Source organism: Pogoniulus pusillus, chromosome 2 (genome assembly GCF_015220805.1).
Source record: "Pogoniulus pusillus isolate bPogPus1 chromosome 2, bPogPus1.pri, whole genome shotgun sequence".
In the NCBI taxonomy this organism is placed as follows: domain Eukaryota; kingdom Metazoa; phylum Chordata; class Aves; order Piciformes; family Lybiidae; genus Pogoniulus; species Pogoniulus pusillus.
Window position 1 is genome coordinate 32,059,594 of NC_087265.1, and position 20,926 is coordinate 32,080,519.

General features: G+C 43.5%; 1 protein-coding gene across 6 annotated transcripts in view; it reads right to left on the reverse strand.

Annotated features, from left to right (window-relative positions):
* Positions 1–620: 620 nt before the first annotated feature.
* The window catches only part of AGAP1 (ArfGAP with GTPase domain, ankyrin repeat and PH domain 1), a 427,786-nt gene continuing 407,480 nt past the window's right edge, over positions 621–20,926 (reverse strand). For all 6 annotated transcript variants that reach the window (XM_064159654.1, XM_064159634.1, XM_064159617.1 and 3 more), the window contains 2 exons: positions 10,106–10,361; positions 621–9,459 (listed from right to left, as the gene is read on the reverse strand). In XM_064159654.1, the coding sequence (XP_064015724.1) occupies positions 9,256–9,459; positions 10,106–10,361 (460 nt within the window). In that variant the 3' untranslated portion in view covers positions 621–9,255. The remainder of the gene's footprint in view (positions 9,460–10,105; positions 10,362–20,926) is intronic.

The window sequence follows — 20,926 nt, forward strand, 5'->3', positions numbered from 1 at the left end:
AGCTCAGATTCCTGATTTCTTCCTGTGATACACTCAGGCCAAGACCTTAAAAAATGCAAATAGATGTCAATCAGTTGGCCATTGTTCGGGGCTTTAAAGAACTTGTTCAGAGAAGCCTAATAGGAAGCCATGATTTTCCTTCAAAGAAGTGATTAGACCATACCATAGCATGACCTTAAAGATGCTTTATTATTCTTATTTTAAATGATCACTTCAACCAATTCAGCAGATACAGATGTAACCGTTACTGGCCTAATTCCTTGGATCTCCTCCAGAGACTCTTAAAGCCTAGGTGCAACATTTACTACTCTCCCTTCCTCGGGGAGAATAACTGTTTTTAATGAAAGCTCGCATATTTTTGCTGGGAGATCTGTCATTCAGCTCATAAGCACTTGCAGAACTCTTAGATATACACCATTAGGGTCTGGCTGACTTATTGCTTTTTAATTTATCAATTTGCACTGTTACTGGCTCTTCTGACATCCCAGGTCTCGGGTAATACTTCATCTTTATTACTGGCAAGGAGTGACAAGATCTCATCATTAACAGGGGAAGAAAGTGGGGCCAGGGCAGGTGTATCTCAGTAACGCGGCAATGAAGACTCGAGCAAAGAAGCAAGCTGTGACGAACAAGTTTTCTTGTCTTTATTAGAAAGAGACCTATACAATATAGCAGCCTCTCTCTGCAGTACTTTACAACTTTTGTTTTCTTTTTAACTTGTTTTTCATCTTTTTTTTTTTTCCCTGTTGTTTCTGTTTTAATTATTCAGAATACTGTACAACTGACACAAAAATCTCGATGCGGAGAGAGAGAGGAAAGGGAAACATATTACAAACTGGCATACTTAACCCAACCAAAATCATATGAAACAAGAAGCAAAGTGAAATGTTTGTCAATCAGTTGAATTACAGTACAAACAATATAAATAAAGCATCATTGAGTCATTGTAAAACAAACTTGCTGAATGAGGTAATATAAAAACAACAACCAAAGACGTATTTTGTGTTTGGTTTTTTTTTTTTCTTTTGCCTTAAGAATTTCCACACTGTCCTGTTCATCATTTATACATTATTATTTACAGAAACAGAAAAAAAACAAAGCAAAACAAACCCAAAGAACCCCAGCAACAAAACAAAATGAACAAACAAACACATTAAAAACCCCAACAAAAAAAGCCCACCAACCGAAAACCCCAAAACTTGCTCTAAAGCCTGCCATGTGCTAAGTAACTTCTGCCTCTTCCCCAAGAGCAAGGGTCTCAGGTGTCCCTACTCACCTGGGCTCCCTTTCTCCCCATCACAACCAGAAAGACAAACACCACAAAGCAGAAAACCAGAAAGACCTGGGGGCCAAACGCAGCTGGATGTCAAACTGAGTCTTTGCAGGCAGCCACAGGGTATTAAGGAATAAAGGAAAGAAGCAGGTTATGGATCTGCTTCCCAAGTAGTGCTGAGGGCACTACAAATCACAACTTTGCTGAAATCAGGGGCTGAACTCTGACTTCAGAGAGGTCAGAATACAGCCCATCCATGCCCAGCTCAGCTGCCTTGAAGCTCTTTTTTCTTGGGCTTGGGTAAAGCATTTGTGACATGCTCAAACCTCATGGCAGTCAAGAGGTTTAAGGGAGCAAGAGCTGCAAAACCAGACCCCTGGCAATTCTAAACCAGACTCCAAAGGGAATTGTAACATAAAACAAGCCCTGGTGTTTTGTTTTTTCTTGTGCACCCACCTATGCTAGCTGCCTACAAGTGAGAGATGCCCTTGACATTGAAATAGTAAAAGAGAGCTGGACTGAATGCATGCAGTCCCTTGAAAACTTGGTATTCCCACGGGGCAATGGGCTTCAGAAGATGGCTATAGCCTATTTTCCCCATGGGCTGGCCAAATGACCTCAGCAAATTCAAGTGAGAATCCATCTGAATCCATGGACACATCAGAAAACAAGTTCAGAGGGGTTTTCAACTATCTTGAAGTCATTCTTGTCACGGGCACAAGAAGAGGAAATACAAGATGCCTCCATCATTTTCATGCACCTAGCCATGATTCCCACCACACACTGCCTTGCTCCAGCAGATATCTTCTTGTTCTGCCAGAATTGCCCTCTCCCTACTGGTTTATCCTGGTAGGACTATAAACAGAAAGCAAGAGTAGAAATGGTGTGCACAACACTTGGTCAAGCTTCCCCAAGCTACTTGGTACATGCAAAGCCTCAGCACACTTTAGCTGAGATTTGTGTCTCACTCACAACAAAATTTTGGGGGCCAGATCTTAATGGTCAAGGACACATGGTGGGAAGAATGAGGGGCTGCTCTTGGGGAAGAACCACCTGGAGAATCCTCTTCAGACACATCTGGTCATAATCAACTCCAACAGCCCTACAAACAGCAGCAGGAGCTGAAACACCACTGAAGCAGCTCCAGGCAGGCAGCCTGCTGATCCCACACTGACATTCAGCCAGTAAGGTGAGTTTCAAGAAAATCTATATGGAAAAGAGCCTCTGAGCAGCAAGTCTTCTGCCCTTTCCACTTCTGGAATCTCCTTCCCTGTGTTTCCCTCAGGGTTGGCAAGCTGAGATTTCTTCTCTCAAGCAAGGGGGACTGCTCTGGACCTGGTGACCAAGTTAAAGTTCTTCTGAAGCTCAGTGTTGTTGGTCTGAAGGAGTGGGAGCTCTTTTTTTTCGAGGTACAGGAAGCCTGCGCCTCATATTCCTGCACTTGTCCATCTCTCAAGCAGGTGTCCTCCACCCTGCTCTGCTTCCCACGCTCTTGTAAACAGTCTTAGTCAAACTGGAAAACTTGCCCATGTAGAAACATCTAACTGAAATCTGGCTCCAGGCATAGATTTTGGTTACTGTGTAAATGAGTGTGCATGCATTTCCATGACTGCTAGAAGCAGTATGCAGAGCATATATAAGCACACAGACACCAAGTGCAAAGCATGTGTACTTAGTGACCTCCATCTGATACACCACCTTGGCCTTAGGACTCAAACCACCAGGATCTGAGGACTCATCACCTCAATCACACTTCATCCAACTCAACTCAATCCTCAGATATAGGAAGTAGTTACCAAATAACAAACCACCTTCAGCACCAAACCCCTTCCTCAGTCCTGCGTGAGCTTGGGGTTTGCCTTCAGCACGGATCAGACCCTATCAAGTTGTCTGCTGTGAGTGGTTTTTCTACCTCTACCTTGTCACTCTAGTGGACCAGGGGAGTATTTTCAGCTACTTTAGTTCTCAGAAAGGAAAAGAAAAAAACCAAAACACCCATTGGTTCTGGAAAACAGGGCATACACAAAAGAGCTGATGGTGCATTCACTGCCAGCAAGCAACGTGGTCATTCCAAACGCATGCCATTAGACCTCTGTAAGCATCCCCACCCACCCCCCTTCACATAACACACAGGTAAAAATTACTAGTTCTGAAGCACTGCGAAATAGTCAATCCCTAGTACCAGAAGCTAAACACATATCCAGAAAGTTCATGGCCAAGAGAAAGCTGAAACTCTGCCCATCAACAGAACTGATCACCACCACTTCAATATGCCACAGGGATTTGATAGGCAGGCAGACATAGAGAGATGAAGAGGCTACAGCTGCCGAAATGCACAAAGATACTTTTATTTCATCCACTCACAAGCACAAGCCCCCCTTGAACATTCAGGAAAAGGTAGTTAAATGATGGGAGTTGACTCAGCCGCATATTGCTGTCACCTGAAATGAAACAGAGGGGCCACAGTGACCAGATGCATACCTAGTGATTGGGGATTTAAGGTGGCCTCAAAAACCAACCCCAAACCAACCTTTTCTTTTCAGAAGTCACACAATCCCTCCTCTCAAAACACGAACCATCCTACCCACAGCTCCTGAATATCTCGGCCATAACACTTCAAACCTCCCTTTAAAATGTGAGACAGATCTTGTCAACTCAAGGCAAACTGTAACCAGATGAGATTACCCAATACTTACTTTAAAAGCTGGCCCATGCTGAACAACAAAAGGAAACCTAGAATGTTGCAATACAATGAATCTACCTACTTACACCTTTGGGTATTTTGCTCTCTGACCTCTATTTTTTTTTGAGCAGGAGATTATTTTCTAATAAAACCACACAAACTAACTTTCTTTTTGTAGCTTAGGAGTTTAAGAAGTGAAAATTCATTGCATAATCTCCAAATTTAGTGTTTTGCCACTTTGAAAAGAACTTTTAATCTGGAGCATTGTTTTTATCTGCTATGCAGCAAAGAGAAACATCTGAAAACAGGTTTTCTATGCCACCAGTTTTTGACCCACAAATCACCAAGAATGGAAGGAGATGTTGAACTGAGCATCCAAGCCTCATAGCCAGAGATTCTATATACACATGGCTGTAGCAGCCATCAGAGGGGAAACAAAGATGCTTGATGATGAGATGAGGATGGGCTGGCTGTCTCCTATCAAGCCAAGCTGCCCCAAGTTTGGTCCCCAACAGTGTCCTCTTCCACCTTGAGTCCCTCCAGCCACAATGACCATTTGTTCCTGGTTAAGGTGCAAACGTGGCTCCCCGAGATGTTTGGAAAGGGTCCCTTTGGGACTCCCTTGTGAAATCTGTGCTTGTCTCCACTATTACTACTTTGTACTAGAAACTACAAATTACTTCATTTCCCCCCTCTTTCCATACAAATATAAAAGATGAAGCTATCCAAACCCCATATAATCTAATTATAATACATTACAGTGCCAGAGACAACTTCTAAGCCTGTATCTGCATTCTCACCTCTAATCCTCTGCCTACATTACTCAGCTTCCTCTGGCCAGGGGAAACCTCCAAGTGCAGCTAAAGCCTTTTTTTGCACTAACACACATAATTTAAGGAATCAGGGAAAAAGACAGCAAATTAAAACAATATTAATGTTCACACAGTTATCACATGCTACACCCAAATGCTTAAAAATCCTCTCTGCCTCCCAGGAGCTCGCCTGGCTTTCTGAGAAACTCCTAGCCCAGATTACACCATGGTTCTCCAAAAGCAGCTTTTCTTCTGCCCTCTTTTAGCAATAAAATCAGCAATGTGGTAACAGAAGCCCTTGGCTAAATCTGTGCACTGGCAGGACTTTGAATTTTCCCATGGTTAGCTCTTGTTTCTATATAAATAGCAAAGAGAAGCAAAGTCTCCTCAGCTCCATGTCTATCAAGATTCAGATGCCAGATACGACACATCTGACTCATCTCCACCATTCCAACAGCAATTAGCTCAGAATAAATAGAAGGAAAGTCCTGATGTTACCAGCAACAGCTGACTCGCTTCTAGTGTTTTAGTCATTGTGGATAAAGTGCAGAGGAAGGGGGATTTAAAAGTATCTGGGATAGTGGAAAGGGTTAAATGGGGGATGCAACAAAAAAACACAGCTGCAGACTCCCTTTTTGGAGAAAGCAGCTTTAGCTAACATGTTTCTGCTGGGATTTCTTACTGACTGGATCTCAATTTGTTTTTAATTTGCTCATAACATGCTCAAAGGGCATAAACAGCTTGGCAAGTGGGTTCCAGAAAGGCAAGGAGAGGGGCTAAACACGAGACGAAGAACAGACAACAGATGGGTTAAAAGGGTTTGAAAGCAAGGGGAATGATTCCTGCAGGTTCTCCAAGTGTTGGTTCATACTACCTGCTCCCGCACTTGGACAGCTTCAAGAACATCTTTTGCAAAGTGCAAACACTCCCAGTGAAAAGCACACAGACTGGAGACCTTGGCTCGCAAAGCCAAGCCCTGTCAGGCTCCAGTCATGGAGAACTTCCTTCCTCCTCCTTCTCAGCCAGGGTGGGAAGGGGTTTCCCCGCCTCTTCTTCATCATGCAAGAAGAGAATGGAGCCTATGCTGGTCTGACTTGCCATCTGGCCTGTCCTACTAGCTCAGGAGGTGCCACAAAACTTCTCACAGCCATTCAACCAAGCCTATCTGAACAGAGGATGGTGCAGCCAATACTCCATGAAGCACAGACCCTCGAGGTCTGTTTTCCCATGGCTGGAGCATCGTGAGCAGACAAAGTCTCTCTTGACTTGGAGAGATAGCATGGAGTAATCTCCTGTTTCTTGAAGAGATTACCACTACATGCACATCTGGGTATCCTCCCTGCAGACCCCCAGATCTTTGGGGGAAGTCATGGCATAGTCTATACCACTTCAACAAAATTACTGCCAATGCTCATACATTCACAGGAGAAAAAAAAAAAAGGTTAAAAGCAACTGTGCTACTACTTAATCAAAGTGTGAGGTTATTAATTAGCTAGCCTGGATATAGAATATTTCCTTTAACACAGTGGAATTTCCTTTCCTAGAAATCATCTTTGTTTTTGTTTGATGTTGGCCTTCAGAAGATGTTTATGAAGGTAGCGTATAATTATTCTGCCTGAAATCTGCAAGACAGCCTTGTTGCCCTTGTTTCACAGACATCACTCTCAGCTTAGGAAGAAGAAGGTGGTCCAAAGACAGGATTAAATTATGCACAGAAGACATTCTGCATTGGGAAAAGAACAGTTTGGAAATGGAGAATGCATTGAGAATCTAACAGCAATAAATCTGCATACCACGCATCTGAAACACTGGACTCGGCTTTCAGACAGAAATGCCCTCAGTGCTCCCAGGGGAACAGCAGGCAGCTCTAGCACCTCTGGGACCATGAGCCACGACTCCTGAATCCCCACTAGATCCATCTATAGAGGTGTAAAGCTCACGAGCACCAAGACACAGAGGGTTTCACAGCATCCCCTTCAGCTGCACATTAGGTGGGTTGCCCTATCACTGGTGGACCACCTATAGTACCAAGAATCAGGCAGCTGCATGGGAATGATGGAGAAATAGTAATTGCAGCAGATACCTTCCTCAATTAAAACAAATAAATTAAAACTATCCCAGGATGAATAGAATCAGCTATAGCCTTACTCTGGTGCAGCCAACCTAGGCTGGCTGAAGAAAGATTTCCCCCCTCCCACCAAATAATTGAAAGGCAATATAAAGACAAAGTACAAAAGGAAACCACCACCAAAAAGGAAAAGCTGATCAATATTCTTGTGCTTCCACCTTGAGGCTCATTTTTCCCCTCAGTTTGATGACTTTACATCAAATTTATAATTTTCTGTTTCTCTTTTTCCTTAAGATAATCAGAGTATGCTTTTTTTTTTCCCCTCACATTTTGTCCACATAAATTTACTTAGCAATTGCTATGCTCCTCCCTTTGTATGCCAAATGAAATCCAGAGCCCCAAGGAAGAACAGCACGGAAGGCTTGGGAAATAGATACGAGCAGGTAGATTTGCAAATTACTATGCTGTGTGCACCTCACTGCTTTCACATAATTGCTCCTTTGCCATCAAATTCAGTTGAGTTTTCAACTTTCTCCGTGATATACCCTTCCCCCATCTTCACACTGCCATATGCCACCTAAAAAAAAAAAATATATGTATAAAAAAAAAATCACAACCCCCCACTTTTCTGCCTGCCAAAACCTGTACAGCCTGACTCCCTGGGCCAGAACCCTACTTCACTGAAAACAGAAGCAGTGATCTGCCTGATAATACCAAAATAATCAAATCAAGTATTAAAACTTTGAATTCAAATGAACTGTCCAGGCTACTTTCACAAGCCATTTTTCTTCCAGAAAGCAGCCAAGTTGGGAGTCAAGCGCAGCCATGCCCTGCCCGCTGCGGTGAAGGCTATCAATTCTGAACTTAATCAAATCTGATCTTCCCACAGCCAGGCTAGGGCTTTTTGTCTTGGCTTGTGAAAGCTTCGTGACTTCTGGAGTAAAATATATTTACAGTGCTGAGAAACAGCCTCTTCTTCCTTTCTAAAACGTTTCATACACTTCTCTTTTTTTCCTCTCATGCCAAACGTGCCAAGATCTCCTCCTGATATGTTCCTCAGAAGCCTTGGAATGGAAACAAGAAGTTCACTGCTGGGAATATTTTCGATGTACAATGATCTGTAACCCACAGATCCTAACTAGTTGCACATTATTTAATTCACATCCATCACAGTTTATAAATTAACAGAGATGTCATTTTCTGTACAAAACAAAGCAAAAAAAAAAAAATCAATGCATATTTATGCCTTTTTTTTTTTTATTATTCAAATAGATTTTACATACATATAATCTAGAGACACAATACAAAATAAATCCGTATAAGTTAGGCAATGCATCACAGGAGTGACCAAAAACTCAACACATTTACCTTGGCAAAATGACAGAACCTATCTCTGCTGGCTGAAAAAAAATATTAGCCTTTTAATGCTTTTATTAATTTCACTATAGGTACTCGAAAGGTTTTTTTGCCTTAGCGGTATTCATTATTCCTTTTTCTGTTTCATAGTTACTCTTATTTATTTTTTCCATTTTGTTTTTACACCAAGGAGACTGCAGTCAAATAACACTCAGCAACTCATTTCCTCTCTTTGGACTGAAAAATTAAACAGATACTAAATTATGACAGTGAATTTAGAAAGGAGGGCTCCAAGGGCTTGAAAGAACATGTCTGAGATAATATGATGCTTCTAAGAATATTGCAATCACATCCAAGCAATCACCGAAGCGTGCCATGTAACTACCTCCTCAGCTAATATGCTTTTTTCTCCGTGATGACTAATCATGTTCTATTAAACAGCGGTAATGCTGGAAGAACTCAACTATACAAGTGTAATGAAGCCAGTATTCTCCCCGGACAGATTAGCTACAACTGATTTGACATATACCATCATAGGAGCTTCAAACCTGACAAACTCTGTGCTTGCTTCTGATTTATGCCGTCAAGCTCTTCAGAGAAGAGAATGAAATCCAGGCGTCGCATTTGGTAGAGGTGAAATGTACTGATGTGCTTAACTGTCAGTTACGGAAAGTCATCATCTCTCCTTCCTTCTCCTCTCGCTTGCCTCTCTCTCCGCCCCTTCCCTTCACCCTCCGTAAGCCTGCGTCCCCCGCTGGGGATGACCGCTGTCCCATGGTCCCGGTGCCACGTGCGCCGTGTCCTGCTCAACCCACGCGCTCTCGCCTGCTCGCTTCCATCATTCGAGAGCTGACACTGAAACAACTGCTTTTTCTGCAGCCTCTTGCGCTCCTTCTCATCCCCTCGCACTCTCCAGACGCACCGTTTCCAGATGGGACAGGGATGTACCGAAGAGAAAAGGGAAAAGGGGAGTTACCAGACTCACAGAGCAGAGCTGTGATGAGGATGGAGGACTATGAGGCTGCGGATGTAATTCAGGTCAGCGAATACACGAGTGAGCTCCTCAGATGATGGTGGGCATCCTTCCGCTGCTGTTGTTCCGGTTGTTGTTCTTCCTGGACAAGTTTGGCGTGGCCATGAGGACAAAGCGCTCGTCGGGGCAACCGTACTGGAGGAGAACATCAATGCACTCCTGGCTGGAGGCCTGCCGGGCGTAGGCCAACGCCGTGTTTCCATGGGCATCACGTGCCATCACATCAACGCCATACTGCAGAAAGAAGAGAGGTGGTGTTGGAAGCTGTGGTGCCAACAGGGTGTTAAAACATAGAAGGGATGGATTTGGGACAGATAGATTGGAATTTAAGTGAGGATCACAGCACAAGAGAAAGGCTTGGGCTGGAAGGGACTTTTAATGGTCACCTAGGCCAATCTCCCTGCAGTGAGCAGGGACATCTTCAACTAGATCAGGGGGCTCAGAGCCCCAACCAACCTGAGTTTGAATGGATCCAGGGGTGGGACTTCTACTACCTAGGTAGGAGAGGGAAAAGGAGAGGGAGAAGAAGGAGTGGGCAGGATACCAGCCTGACACGGTGAGTGCAGCAGCATTGTAAAAGTTCCTACAAGGAGAGAGTCTCATGTGTGGAACAACATTTGCCTCAGTGGTGTCTCAAAGTGGTGCTAAAAGAATCTCTCATTTTGTATCCTCTCTTCTACTTTCCATCAAGCAGCAGAGAGGCAGAAACACACTTTTAAATCATAGTGTTGTCTTTTGACCGTGGGCTGTGAGGAACACAGAGACTCAGGATGCCAGCAAGCTCTTCAGGAAATTCTCATGTCTGGGAGGTCCTACTGAAGGACACAGCCAAGTAAAGGCTAACCCAACCCTCCCACTGCCCTGGACACCAAGTACTTACCCAAATCAAGAGCTGCACTAATACCACATTTCCTTTCCTGCATGCCAAGTGGAGGGCAGTGCGCCCATCACCATCTCCGCAGGTCTCGTTCACCTCTTCCCGGGTCCCATGCGCAAGCAGCAGGATGACTGTCCGCAAGTCCTCCTCGGCTGTAGCCCTCAGGAGATGCTGGCCCAGAGAAAGCTCCAGGCACTGCAGCGGGGCAAGGAAGAGCTTCTGCTCATATTTTGCTCGTATCCAGCGCTCTTTTTCTTCCCTAGAGAAACCAAAGGGGATAAGTCACTCTAACCTGGCTTTGCTACCTCCAAGTGGTGGCAGCTTGGCTACCAGCATGCTAGCAAACAGCAGTTAACCAACAGGAAGATTATTGACCCTTCAGATTTTTGGCAATCACAGAAACAGTTCATCCAAGCCTTACCTTTACAGTAATAGTTGTGTCCCCTATCTCATCATTACTGAGCAGTATTAATGCAGTGCCCAAGATCCCCCTTGGTGGGTGCCATGCATATGAGGTTTTAAGATCACAACGGGTCTTAAAAAACCTGGGGGATGACTTAAGGGCTGGCACGAAGTCAGTGCAAGAGCCTTTACCCTCAGGAAGACCAAAGACAAACCAGGAAGCCTTTGTTCCAAAATGTATTACAGAAGGTGTACCTAATTTCTGTACCTAAAATCAGAAGCAAGCAAACATCTGGACTTGTATTGCAGACAGGAGAGCAAGCTCTGAAAGACAGTCTTGCTTCCGGGAGCGCTTTTTCCTTCTACAAATTGAGTAAGGTTTCCAATGTGAAAGGCTTATGGATGGATGGATGGTTCCTTTGTTTGTTTTTCCAAAATGGAAACAACCAAAACAATACTTTGAAGCACCATTTCCTCCTGATATGTCAAAGAACTATCAAAAGCTTTCTGGATGCTATTAGGTTACAGGAGAACAAGGACTACAAACAAGTCCCTCAACTGTCCATTAAAAAAATTACCATACAATTATATGATCTAAGAGATCTCAGCCCTAGACAAAGTCCCATTTAGAGCTACCTCAGGTAATCTGTTCAGCCTGTGAAAGCCATACACATCACCTAAGCCAGACCACTTGTTACTGGTGACAGATTTTCTCCTCCGGACTACAAAAGGCAAAGCTCTGTTTACGCCTTTCAGCAGTGTTTACACTACTCCCAGTAATCTAGTGTCAGGTTAGCCCTAATCTGTTTTTAAATACTTATGTAAACAGACTCTTCCAACAGCAAATCTGGATTAGTTTTGCATCATTTCCTGGTACATGTGGAGTGACCTTGCTTTGACCTCCCTGCATGCTTTCAGGCACAGCTTCCCAAAGCATCCCCTTCTCTACCCCACCACAATTTAACCTGCAGTCAGGTCCAGGGCTTCTTGTTGGGCTTTTTATTTTGTTTTACCCCAGAGCAAAAGTGCAAACAGAAAATCAACCCCAAGAGTGCTTCATTTAAAAATCAAACCTTTGAATGACACACCAAAACAAAAAAAAAAATCAACCTCACAACTCAAACATTTGAGGAACTGCAAATTAGCCTTTGAAGGCAGGATCTGATAAGTGGAGTAGCATTTCAGGTATTCCAGATGGAGAGAAGGAAGAAAAGGACTTCAGTTACTACTGCATCCTTAACTCAGGTTTTTTGTGTTTGTATTTTTTTAAATGTAAACAACAACAAACCAGAAACAGAGGAGGAGGATAAAGTAACAGACAGTTATTTACAATAAAATGGACATTCCTGCAACACTGCAACAGTTCTGCTGCTGCTAACCACCGAGAGGAGTATCCTCAGGAATCTTCAGCAAGCATCTCCTCTGTTTTTCAAACTGGTATAGAGATATTGAGAACAACCAACACATCCACTGTATGTTTAAAAAGTGCCAGACTGAAAAATGAAGGGATCCAGCCTCTGCTATGGTAGACATCAGGGTTTAAGGAATTATTTCTCACATGCCCGTACATCCTAAGTGCAAAAGATATCACAGGCACATAAGCAGTAAGATTTTTTTAGCTTCATCAAGAGTTCACAACTGAATTCCCCCTTCTCCTCCACACCATCTTTTGAGTGATAGTTACTTTTGGCTCCTGTTAAAAGCATGAGCACCATGGCTTGAAGATCCTTTTTGTTTAGAAAGCAAACTGTTTCTGCACAGGTCTCCCACTTTTAATCACAATTCACCTTAAAACAACATAGTGACACTATACTGATATAGAGACAATAATTGCTACACCAAAACAGAACTTGTCAGTTTTATGCTGCTGGTTTACAAATTCATCAGCACAAACCTTGCACAGCATGGTAGCAGCACAAAGGCAAACTTACTGTTCAAGTGAGGATGCAAGACAGCAAGACAAGCCCAGTCCTGCTCAGGTTTATCCTGCAGCCTTAAAAGCTGGGTAAAAAGTAGAAAACCTCTTTAGAAATAAATCTCACAGGGATGGGAAACATGCTGCCACCAGCATTAGTGATGGACAGGATGTAAATGGTCCTTCCTTAAGGCACCCTCCTGCAGCATGGACAAGTGACCAACTCTACCTTTGGAGTCACAGTGAGAACAGAACAAAACTTACACACAAAAACATAGGTGTTTTAAAAGCCTCAGATATTTGAGGGCAGCAGGTCATTGACATTGTTGTCTGAAGGAGATCTAGGTCTGGCTCAACAGCAGAAACTGGGCACAACAAAGATATGCCATTTGAATTTCCCAGAGGAAAACAAACTTTATGACAGAGGTAGGAGGAAAAGCACGCTTGCCCATGCCTCATGGACAGCCAAAATCCAGAAGGGCTGTTTTTCAAGGAGCATCTAGAAAGCCAGTGTACACAGACATCCTCTCTACACCTCTGGCACAAATCATTTCATTCTGAATGGGAAGACCTGAGTACTTCACCGGAAGATAGCTTCAACTCCGCCACTTGCATTTGTCTTCTAAATCTCAACAACAAGACATAAACACTGTAATTGTTGCTCTGATGCCCAAATTTCACTTCTGAGATCCACAGCTTGTCTTGGTTGAGGTTTCATTTCCCCCAAGGAAGGCCAGTCCAAGAGCAGAGTTGTCAGCAGTAGATCACTTAACCTCATTGCCGTTCCCTGGAGAACCACTGTTCACATCCCCTGTTAGCTAATGAGCTAAAAAATGAATTATTGGAGCGGTCAGCAATAAGCAGGAAGAGGAGGCACAGGGTTTCATTTCAGCCAGCACTGACATACCTTTAAATAAATCAGCTGAATAAGAGCAAGAGGAAATGTGAGGAAGAGCAACTAATCAGGATGAAGACACTGAACCAATCCCTAAAAATAAGGGAAAAGTACATCAGCTAGTAAATATTTTCCTAATTTTCTTCTCTCGGCCATAATCCTGGCAACTTCCACTCTAAATGACCTCCTCAACCACAGAGACTTTCAGCTCTAGTGGTCAAAGTCAAAAGAGGATTCTTCTACAGAACTTCCAAAGTCCAGTGGAGTCCTTTTCTGGGGACCAGATTAAGACCAGTATGCTAGAAAAGCAACATTGTCGTGTGCTCAGATGGTCCTGATGATATCGAATGCTGGAAAGGTGTGAGCTGCCTGTTCCTCAAATGCACTCCTGTGACTTTCCTTCAGTGATCATCCTAGCTGTTATTTTTCCATGCACAAAGGAGTTAAGAGATTATAAACTCCTAAATAACCCTAAGGATCACACTTTCTTTGAGCCTTCCATCTTTGAAGTTATGCATGTAAACCCTGGCTACTGATAAAAACTTAAAGCCTCACAGGGGCCAAATACAACACAGCGAGGCTGCAAAATGCTCCATGGCAGCAGGAGAGGAATAGGCCACTAAGTTTTGGCCAAGAAATACCAGCAAGTTCTTTGCTCTTGCGGGAATCTCCATCACCTGTGAACTCTGAGCACACCCAGTGGTGTGAATAATGAAATCTTAGCCACCGCAGCGATACTGATGCATAGGTAAAGGGTTATTAGAAACAGAAGAAAATTTCACTTCTCAGTTTATTTTGATCTAATTAGGTGCTTGCTTCTCAAGATAATGTCCAATTATTTAAATTACTCTGCCAGCCACATCACATCATTATTATCTGGAAACATAAATACTGGGCACTGGTAAGGGGGGAGGACTAACTAGGTAGCACAAGAGAATATAAAAAGCAGATTTGGTTAGAGCACAGCTTTGCTTCAGGAGCTACACTGCATCCCCCACTTGGGTGTTTGCACCAGAGATGCTCTTTCAGGAGCCCACACTGTACACAGCTCAGCCCCACAGAGTGCACTGACTGGTTAACCAACCTTGGTTAAATGTGTACGGTTTTACACCCAACAAATATGAGCAGGAGCACTGCATCACTTGTAGCCACTGTCCATTCTGCTCCTCACTCCCGTTCACCTCTGCCTGCAACTTCCTTTGTCCCTCACATATATTTGGTAGAGAGGCATAAAAGGAAAAACGCAGGAAGGATATTGGGGTGGAAATGAAACCTATGTCCATACAGCAACTCAGAACTGATTGTGCAAACAAAGGCATGTGGATGGAGAGCCCGAGAACTTGCCATGAAAATTCAACAGCTCCAGTGCAAGAGCAGCCTTATCTTTACTAAAGGGATAACAAAGATAACAGAAATATTGTGTTGCTTGCTCATTATTTAAATCAGTCACCACTTGTTAAAAGGTTTGATGACATTTTGCAACGTTACACTAAAAACATAATGGACAGCAGGTATTTACCATATCAGAGCATGGATTTCCCACCATCTGAAATACCGAGCAGAATTGCTGCAGGCATTTTTAAGTGACGTTTTAGCCTTCATCCCTCCGACAACACTAAAAAAGCTCTTGAAATTCTTTGTCTTTTCCTCTCCTTTGCTAAAGAAAATAATTCCGTAACTGAAGTGGCCTCTAAATGGTCTCTCTGGCATTGCTGTGCAGGTGCCATGCCTGTGTGTTGCCATTTCTGGTTGCTCACTGAAGTACAACTGCTGTTTAACACAGGAGTAACCTGGCCAGCGCAGCAAGAGCACTGCCAAATTTTCTCTCCTGTTGGCCAGCTGACAAGGTTAATGTGTCTCTTCCAAGAAAGTGAAGTAAATCTAAGCTCTGTACCTCCCAAACTCTTGGAGAGTGCCAGAATATGTCATTAGCTTCGTGGTCTAGCATGCAAGAAGTATGCATCACCTAATGACCAGTGCTGGGCAAGCAGTTGTGCTGGGGCTTGCCGTTTAAACAAGCCCTTCGCGATGGCCCCGCATGCACGCGATAAATGGCATCACTTTGGATTGTGCTGGCAATGCAATGCTGGCACGGGTAAAAGAGAAACATCGACGTGAGTGAGATGGGATTGATTGAAATGTTGGGTAAGGTTCGTGATGTTTTTAATTGCAACTAGCAAAGGGGGGGAGATGAAGAGAAGGCAAGAAGAAAGGGCTAGCAGCAAGGAATTTCCAAAGTGTCTTCCTGCCCCAAGCAAAGCAGGAACTGGGAGGAGAGGCATGGAAGAGGAGCTGGGAACAATATGCTGAGAAAACACAGGGGCTTCCTCTCTCTGCAGGAGAAGACCCCACTCTATTGCAAAGTAAGTGCTTAGCAGTTGACTGCTTCTGAGCATGCATGCCTTCTCTCCCTGGCTGCGTTGCTAAGGGGGAAGGCGCACAAACCTACCGGGGATATATAGGTCCCTGGCAAACAAGAGGGCTCCAGACAGCAAACAAAGACTGATAGGTATTTATTCCTTAATTACAAAAAGCTTTTAAGGAACAGGCCACTGTAAATCCCGCCTGCTGGGGAAAAGGACCAAGATTTATGTGCACTGGGGCAAAGAGGAAATAAATATCTCTCTGGCTCCTGATCAATATTATGAGTGTTTTGCCAACCTAAAGGGTGTTTTATGAGCTGTAAGGATAGAAAGGGACCATTAATAATTAAATAAAGTCAACCTATTAAGCTTATTACTTCTTGCAAGTTAAACATCCTTGACGGATGAAGACCAGCCCTATGGGAAAGCCACAAATAAGCCAACCCATGTCTAGTCTTGGACTCTGGACCAGGGCTCTCCAGATCAGCAGCAAAGTAACCCAGCTTGGAAATGGCAAAATCACTGTCTCAGCCAGGAAAGTTATCTGGCTGAGGACTGTCTTCAATCTGCTGCTATTCCTGCACATTTTTGTCCACCAGTGAGGAGAGTCAAAGACAGGCAACTCAGTGCCCTAAAAATAGGTCAAATTTACCTCTCCTACTACTGAGCAACCAAACCAAAACACCAGCCCCAAAACACACGTGTAGAGGTGGTATCCCATCAGAAACACGACCAAAGCCCTCTTCACTGCCAGGAAGCTGTTTTCTGAAGCTCACAGGTCAGGATTTTCTCCACCATTATCTCTACTACTACATTTTCCAGTTTCCCTTTCAGAGCTGTGTTTTCAAGAGGGGGAAAAAAAAAGCCCTACTGTGCATGGTGGACAGAGATCGCTCCTGTGTGCAGAGCTCAGTGTGCTTCCCAAACTAACAGTGTCTCACAGGACACTTACCGGTATCACTGTAATTCGGATTCAACTAAGCTTCCCTTCTTTCTTTGTCCTCTCCTCTGACAGCACACCCCTACTAGGGGTCCAGAAAAGCTGCTATTCCTACACTTCCAGGTTGGTCTTCCAGCAAGGCCACGGAGTAGCCAGGAGCACTACCTTAGGTGTTCAGACACCTGTGGGATTTATTTCTGCACAACATTAATTACCAGCCTGACCAAGACACCGAAGTTTACTGACTTCAGGCTGTTTAGATAAACAGCCTGCAGTTGTGGGCACTGATACATCATGTAGTATTGCAGCAAGCTCATGTTTTCATTGCTCAACACTCAACCTAATAATTTTAAAGGTATACTTGATAAAACACATCACACTTGAGGCGTACTCCATATGAAGTTAAACAAAAGCTATGTGACCTACAACGGCAGGGAATACTGCAGGTACTATGAAAAAACTTATTAAGCTGAGAATAAAGACTGTAAGTGTGACAAGTGTAAGCCCTGCAAGCTGGTTAAATCTTTTCACAACACAAATCCAAGCTTTTTTCATTTTGTGCAACTACAGTCCCTAGGGATTTAACAAAAAACCTGAAGAATGCCACAAACTGGACTTTTCCACTACCCCCCAGAGCCCCTGATTTATTCAAAAATAGTATTGCCAGTCACATTTAGGAGGAATTAATGGCAGCACTGGTGAAATCTAAGAGTTATAAACAGTTACCACAGTATCACCAAGGTTGGAAGAGACCTCATAGATTATCAAGTCCAACCCTTTACCACAGAGCTCAAGGCTAGACCATGGCACCAAGTGCCACGTCCAATCCTGCCTTGAACAGCTCCAGGGACGGCGACTCCACCACCTCCCCGGGCAGCCCATTCCAGTGTCCAATGACTCTCTCAGTGAAGAACTTTCTCCTCACCTCGAGCCTGAATCTCCCCTGGTGCAGCCTGAGGCTGTGTCCTCTTGTTCTGGTGCTGGCCACCTGAGAGAAGAGAGCAACCTCCTCCTGGCCACAGCCACCCCTCAGGTAGTTGTAGACAGCAATGAGGTCACCCCTGAGCCTCCTCTTCTCCAGGCTAAACAATCCCAGCTCCCTCAGCCTCTCCTCGTAGGGCTGTGCTCAAGGACTCTCACCAGCCTCATTGCCCTTCTCTGGACACACTCAAGCATCTCAACATCCCTCCTAAACTGGGGGGCCCAGAACTGAACACAGTACTCAAGGTGTGGTCTAACCAGTGCAGAGTAAAGGGGCAGAATGACCTCCCTGCTCCTGCTGACCACACCATTCTTGATGCAGGCCAGGATGCCACGGGCTCTCTTGGCCACCTGGGCACACTGCTGGCTCAACATGTTTTATATTGGTGAAAACATTAAAAAAACCATTGTGAACAGTAAGATGGATTTCTGCTATGATGTACAAAAAGAGACCTTAATGAAAATCTGGAATATAACAGTCATGAATGACTGTTCCCTTCCACCCAGTCTTTGCTGACCAACAAGTCACAATCCAGTTCCTTTTACCTACTGATGTATAATCACATAAACGTCTCTGTGAAATTTAAACCAAAAAGTATCACTGTTCTGGCTACCAAAAGATTAAAAAGGCCAATAAGTGAATTATCAGTGTGTGGTTCTAGACAAATATGTAGATGGCTTCCTTTTCTTGAGTGGTCAATCTCAACAACTGGGCATACTACCAATACGACCTATAACTAGCCAAAAGCTGCTGTACAACAGTAGCATGGAGATGCTAAAACCAAGGACTATATTTGCTTCTTGCTTGTTTGCAGTAAAATATATATATATATATATGCAGAGAATATTAATTGCAAACATGTATCTAATGCATTTCATTATTCATGTGAAACCATACTTAACCTGATGTCTTAAGTGTATAAATCAAATTGCATTGTGCCAGTACCTAAACACAGACTGGAAATTTCAATTTACAATTTGATATGCAGTCACTCAGGTTAGAAGATTCCATTAATTTGCAATTTGCTAACACTGACTTCCTCCTATAGGAAGGCTACACTTAATGCAATAGTATTTTAAATATAGCTGAAGAAATCATTAAGAAGAGGGGGGGAGGAAGGATGTAAAGGAAAAATATGAAAATTCTATTTGCAATCAATTTTCACACAAAACACAGCAGCAGTTTTGAACAGAAAATGGAACTACAAATGAACCTGGAGGAAATTATTTTGTGGAAATGAAGGCAGTCTGTTATCCTCGTTCTTCTTGTCCACAAATCCAGCTGTTTTCACCCCAAACCAGGCTTCTGCTTTCATATTCATATCAGAGGAAGCTCTTGTGCAGCATTCAAAGAGGAAGGAAGTGACATATAAATATTTCAATGCATAAATCTCAATAATCTGTGCCAGGTGAGAGACAGAGCGAGGTAGCCAAGTGAGGTTCCCACAGACCCTGAGTAATGTGGCATGTAACAGGGACGTACATCAGCGATGAGCTTTCCAGCGGCTCCTCTCGTGATGCGACTATCACAGTGCATTAAGGATACCATAACAGTCGCTGATGTGATCTGCTTTGGAACGTATCCCATCATAAACAGATGAGAGAAGAGAAATGGAGCTTTTCCTCTGCTCGTAATGCTGTAAGGTGGAGAAACAGCATAACTATGAGTGCACCAATGCCTCATAAATAATGAGGGGCTGGGAGGAAAACCTCTAAGGTTTACTCGATAGGGTAAAAAGTTGCACTGCGGACATTAAAAGCACCTCAAATGACAGCTTGCTTATTAAGACACCTCAAATGAGAGCTTGCTTAGCACTCAAAGGAGGCTTCAATGATTCAAAATGGAAGAAGAAAATCTCTTGTGGGCTGCAGAATGGGAACACAACTTTTACCCAAGGATCAGGAACGGAGGACAGTCCAACTACAACGCTTCACAAAGACCTTTGAAAATATCCTTGATAGTTTTGATTCTTTGTTGCCAGTGGCTCCTATAATTTGTCTTACAAGGAACAAACAAAAGCCCTTTCGTGGGGCTTTACTATTGTCTTAATTCCAACAGAAGCACTAAGATGATACTCTTTGGAGTATTTGGAGAAAAAGAACCCAAACATTACACTGAATTTATGTAAGACATAAAAGTAAAAGTACAAGTAATAAACATTGCATTTGAGCACAAACTGTGAAGAAAAACACATTTGGAGCAGCAAGCAAATAAAAAGGAAAATCTTGCTTCATACATGTCAGTAGTAGAAGGCAGGCATCTTTGCAGCTGAAGAGGGCTGGGAAGTAGCTGGACCATCCCCGTGGGCAGCACTTCCATGACCCACGCTCTTCAGAGGCTACAGGGATCTCTCTGCTGCTAAATCTTCCCTAGTTACTTGGAGCTCTTCATTCACCTTCCAACATCTCCTTATCAACAACTCCAATATACCCCATATCTTCCTCTTCCTCTCTGACACATTATCTCCTCTCCTCCTACACACACTTGGCTGTTTCAACACACCATCTCTGATGGTCACTTCTTCAGCTGCTTGGCCATCTCTTAACACCTCACCGTTGCTAAGGACTACGGAAATCATTAATGTCATTGAGCTTTTCCATTAGTTTCCTATTTTCAACAATGACTTTTATTTAGTAAAAATGATGCCTGTCTTGGCAAGTCAAATCTCCCTCCTAAGTTACTCTCTCCATTCAGCAAGTGATGAGGCTTCCCTCTATCTCCACTTCAGTGAGCTGCAAGTGTTGGATGTCTTTCTAAGACCACAAACCACAATTCATTAAAAAAAAGTCATTAGCAGATTAGCTTACACTTCTGGAAAAGCAAAGGAGATAAAGAGAAAAGAAAGACTTCAGAAAACTTCAGTAGTTACTACTCACAGCAACCCATGAGGTTTCCACTGTACTTAAGGAAAGAAACCCCAGTGGCGAGTTTTTTGTTTGCATAGTTTCAACAATGGGACACACAACACTGAAGTTGCCCAAGTGTATCCCAAAATGTGAGGTTAGAAATGGACTCAGCTTTCAAAAGACACTCAAAAGACTCGAGTGCTGCTGAGGCATTTCTATTTGCACCCCTCTGCCTATTAATCACTTGCGAACCTTTAGGCTTTTATGATTTACAAGCCCTACTGTTGGTGTTTAACATTGGGAAATGCACATAAAACCTGACAGCAAAGAAAATCCGCACTGGAGACACCTGACAAAAGTGACAGCAAGTTCCACTTTGACAGCACCTCCAGAGAGAGGTGTGCAGAGATTTTAATAGCCGTACGCCAGAACTAAACCCAGAATTAAAGAATTTAAGCCTTTCCCCCAAGTGCTCTTAGTC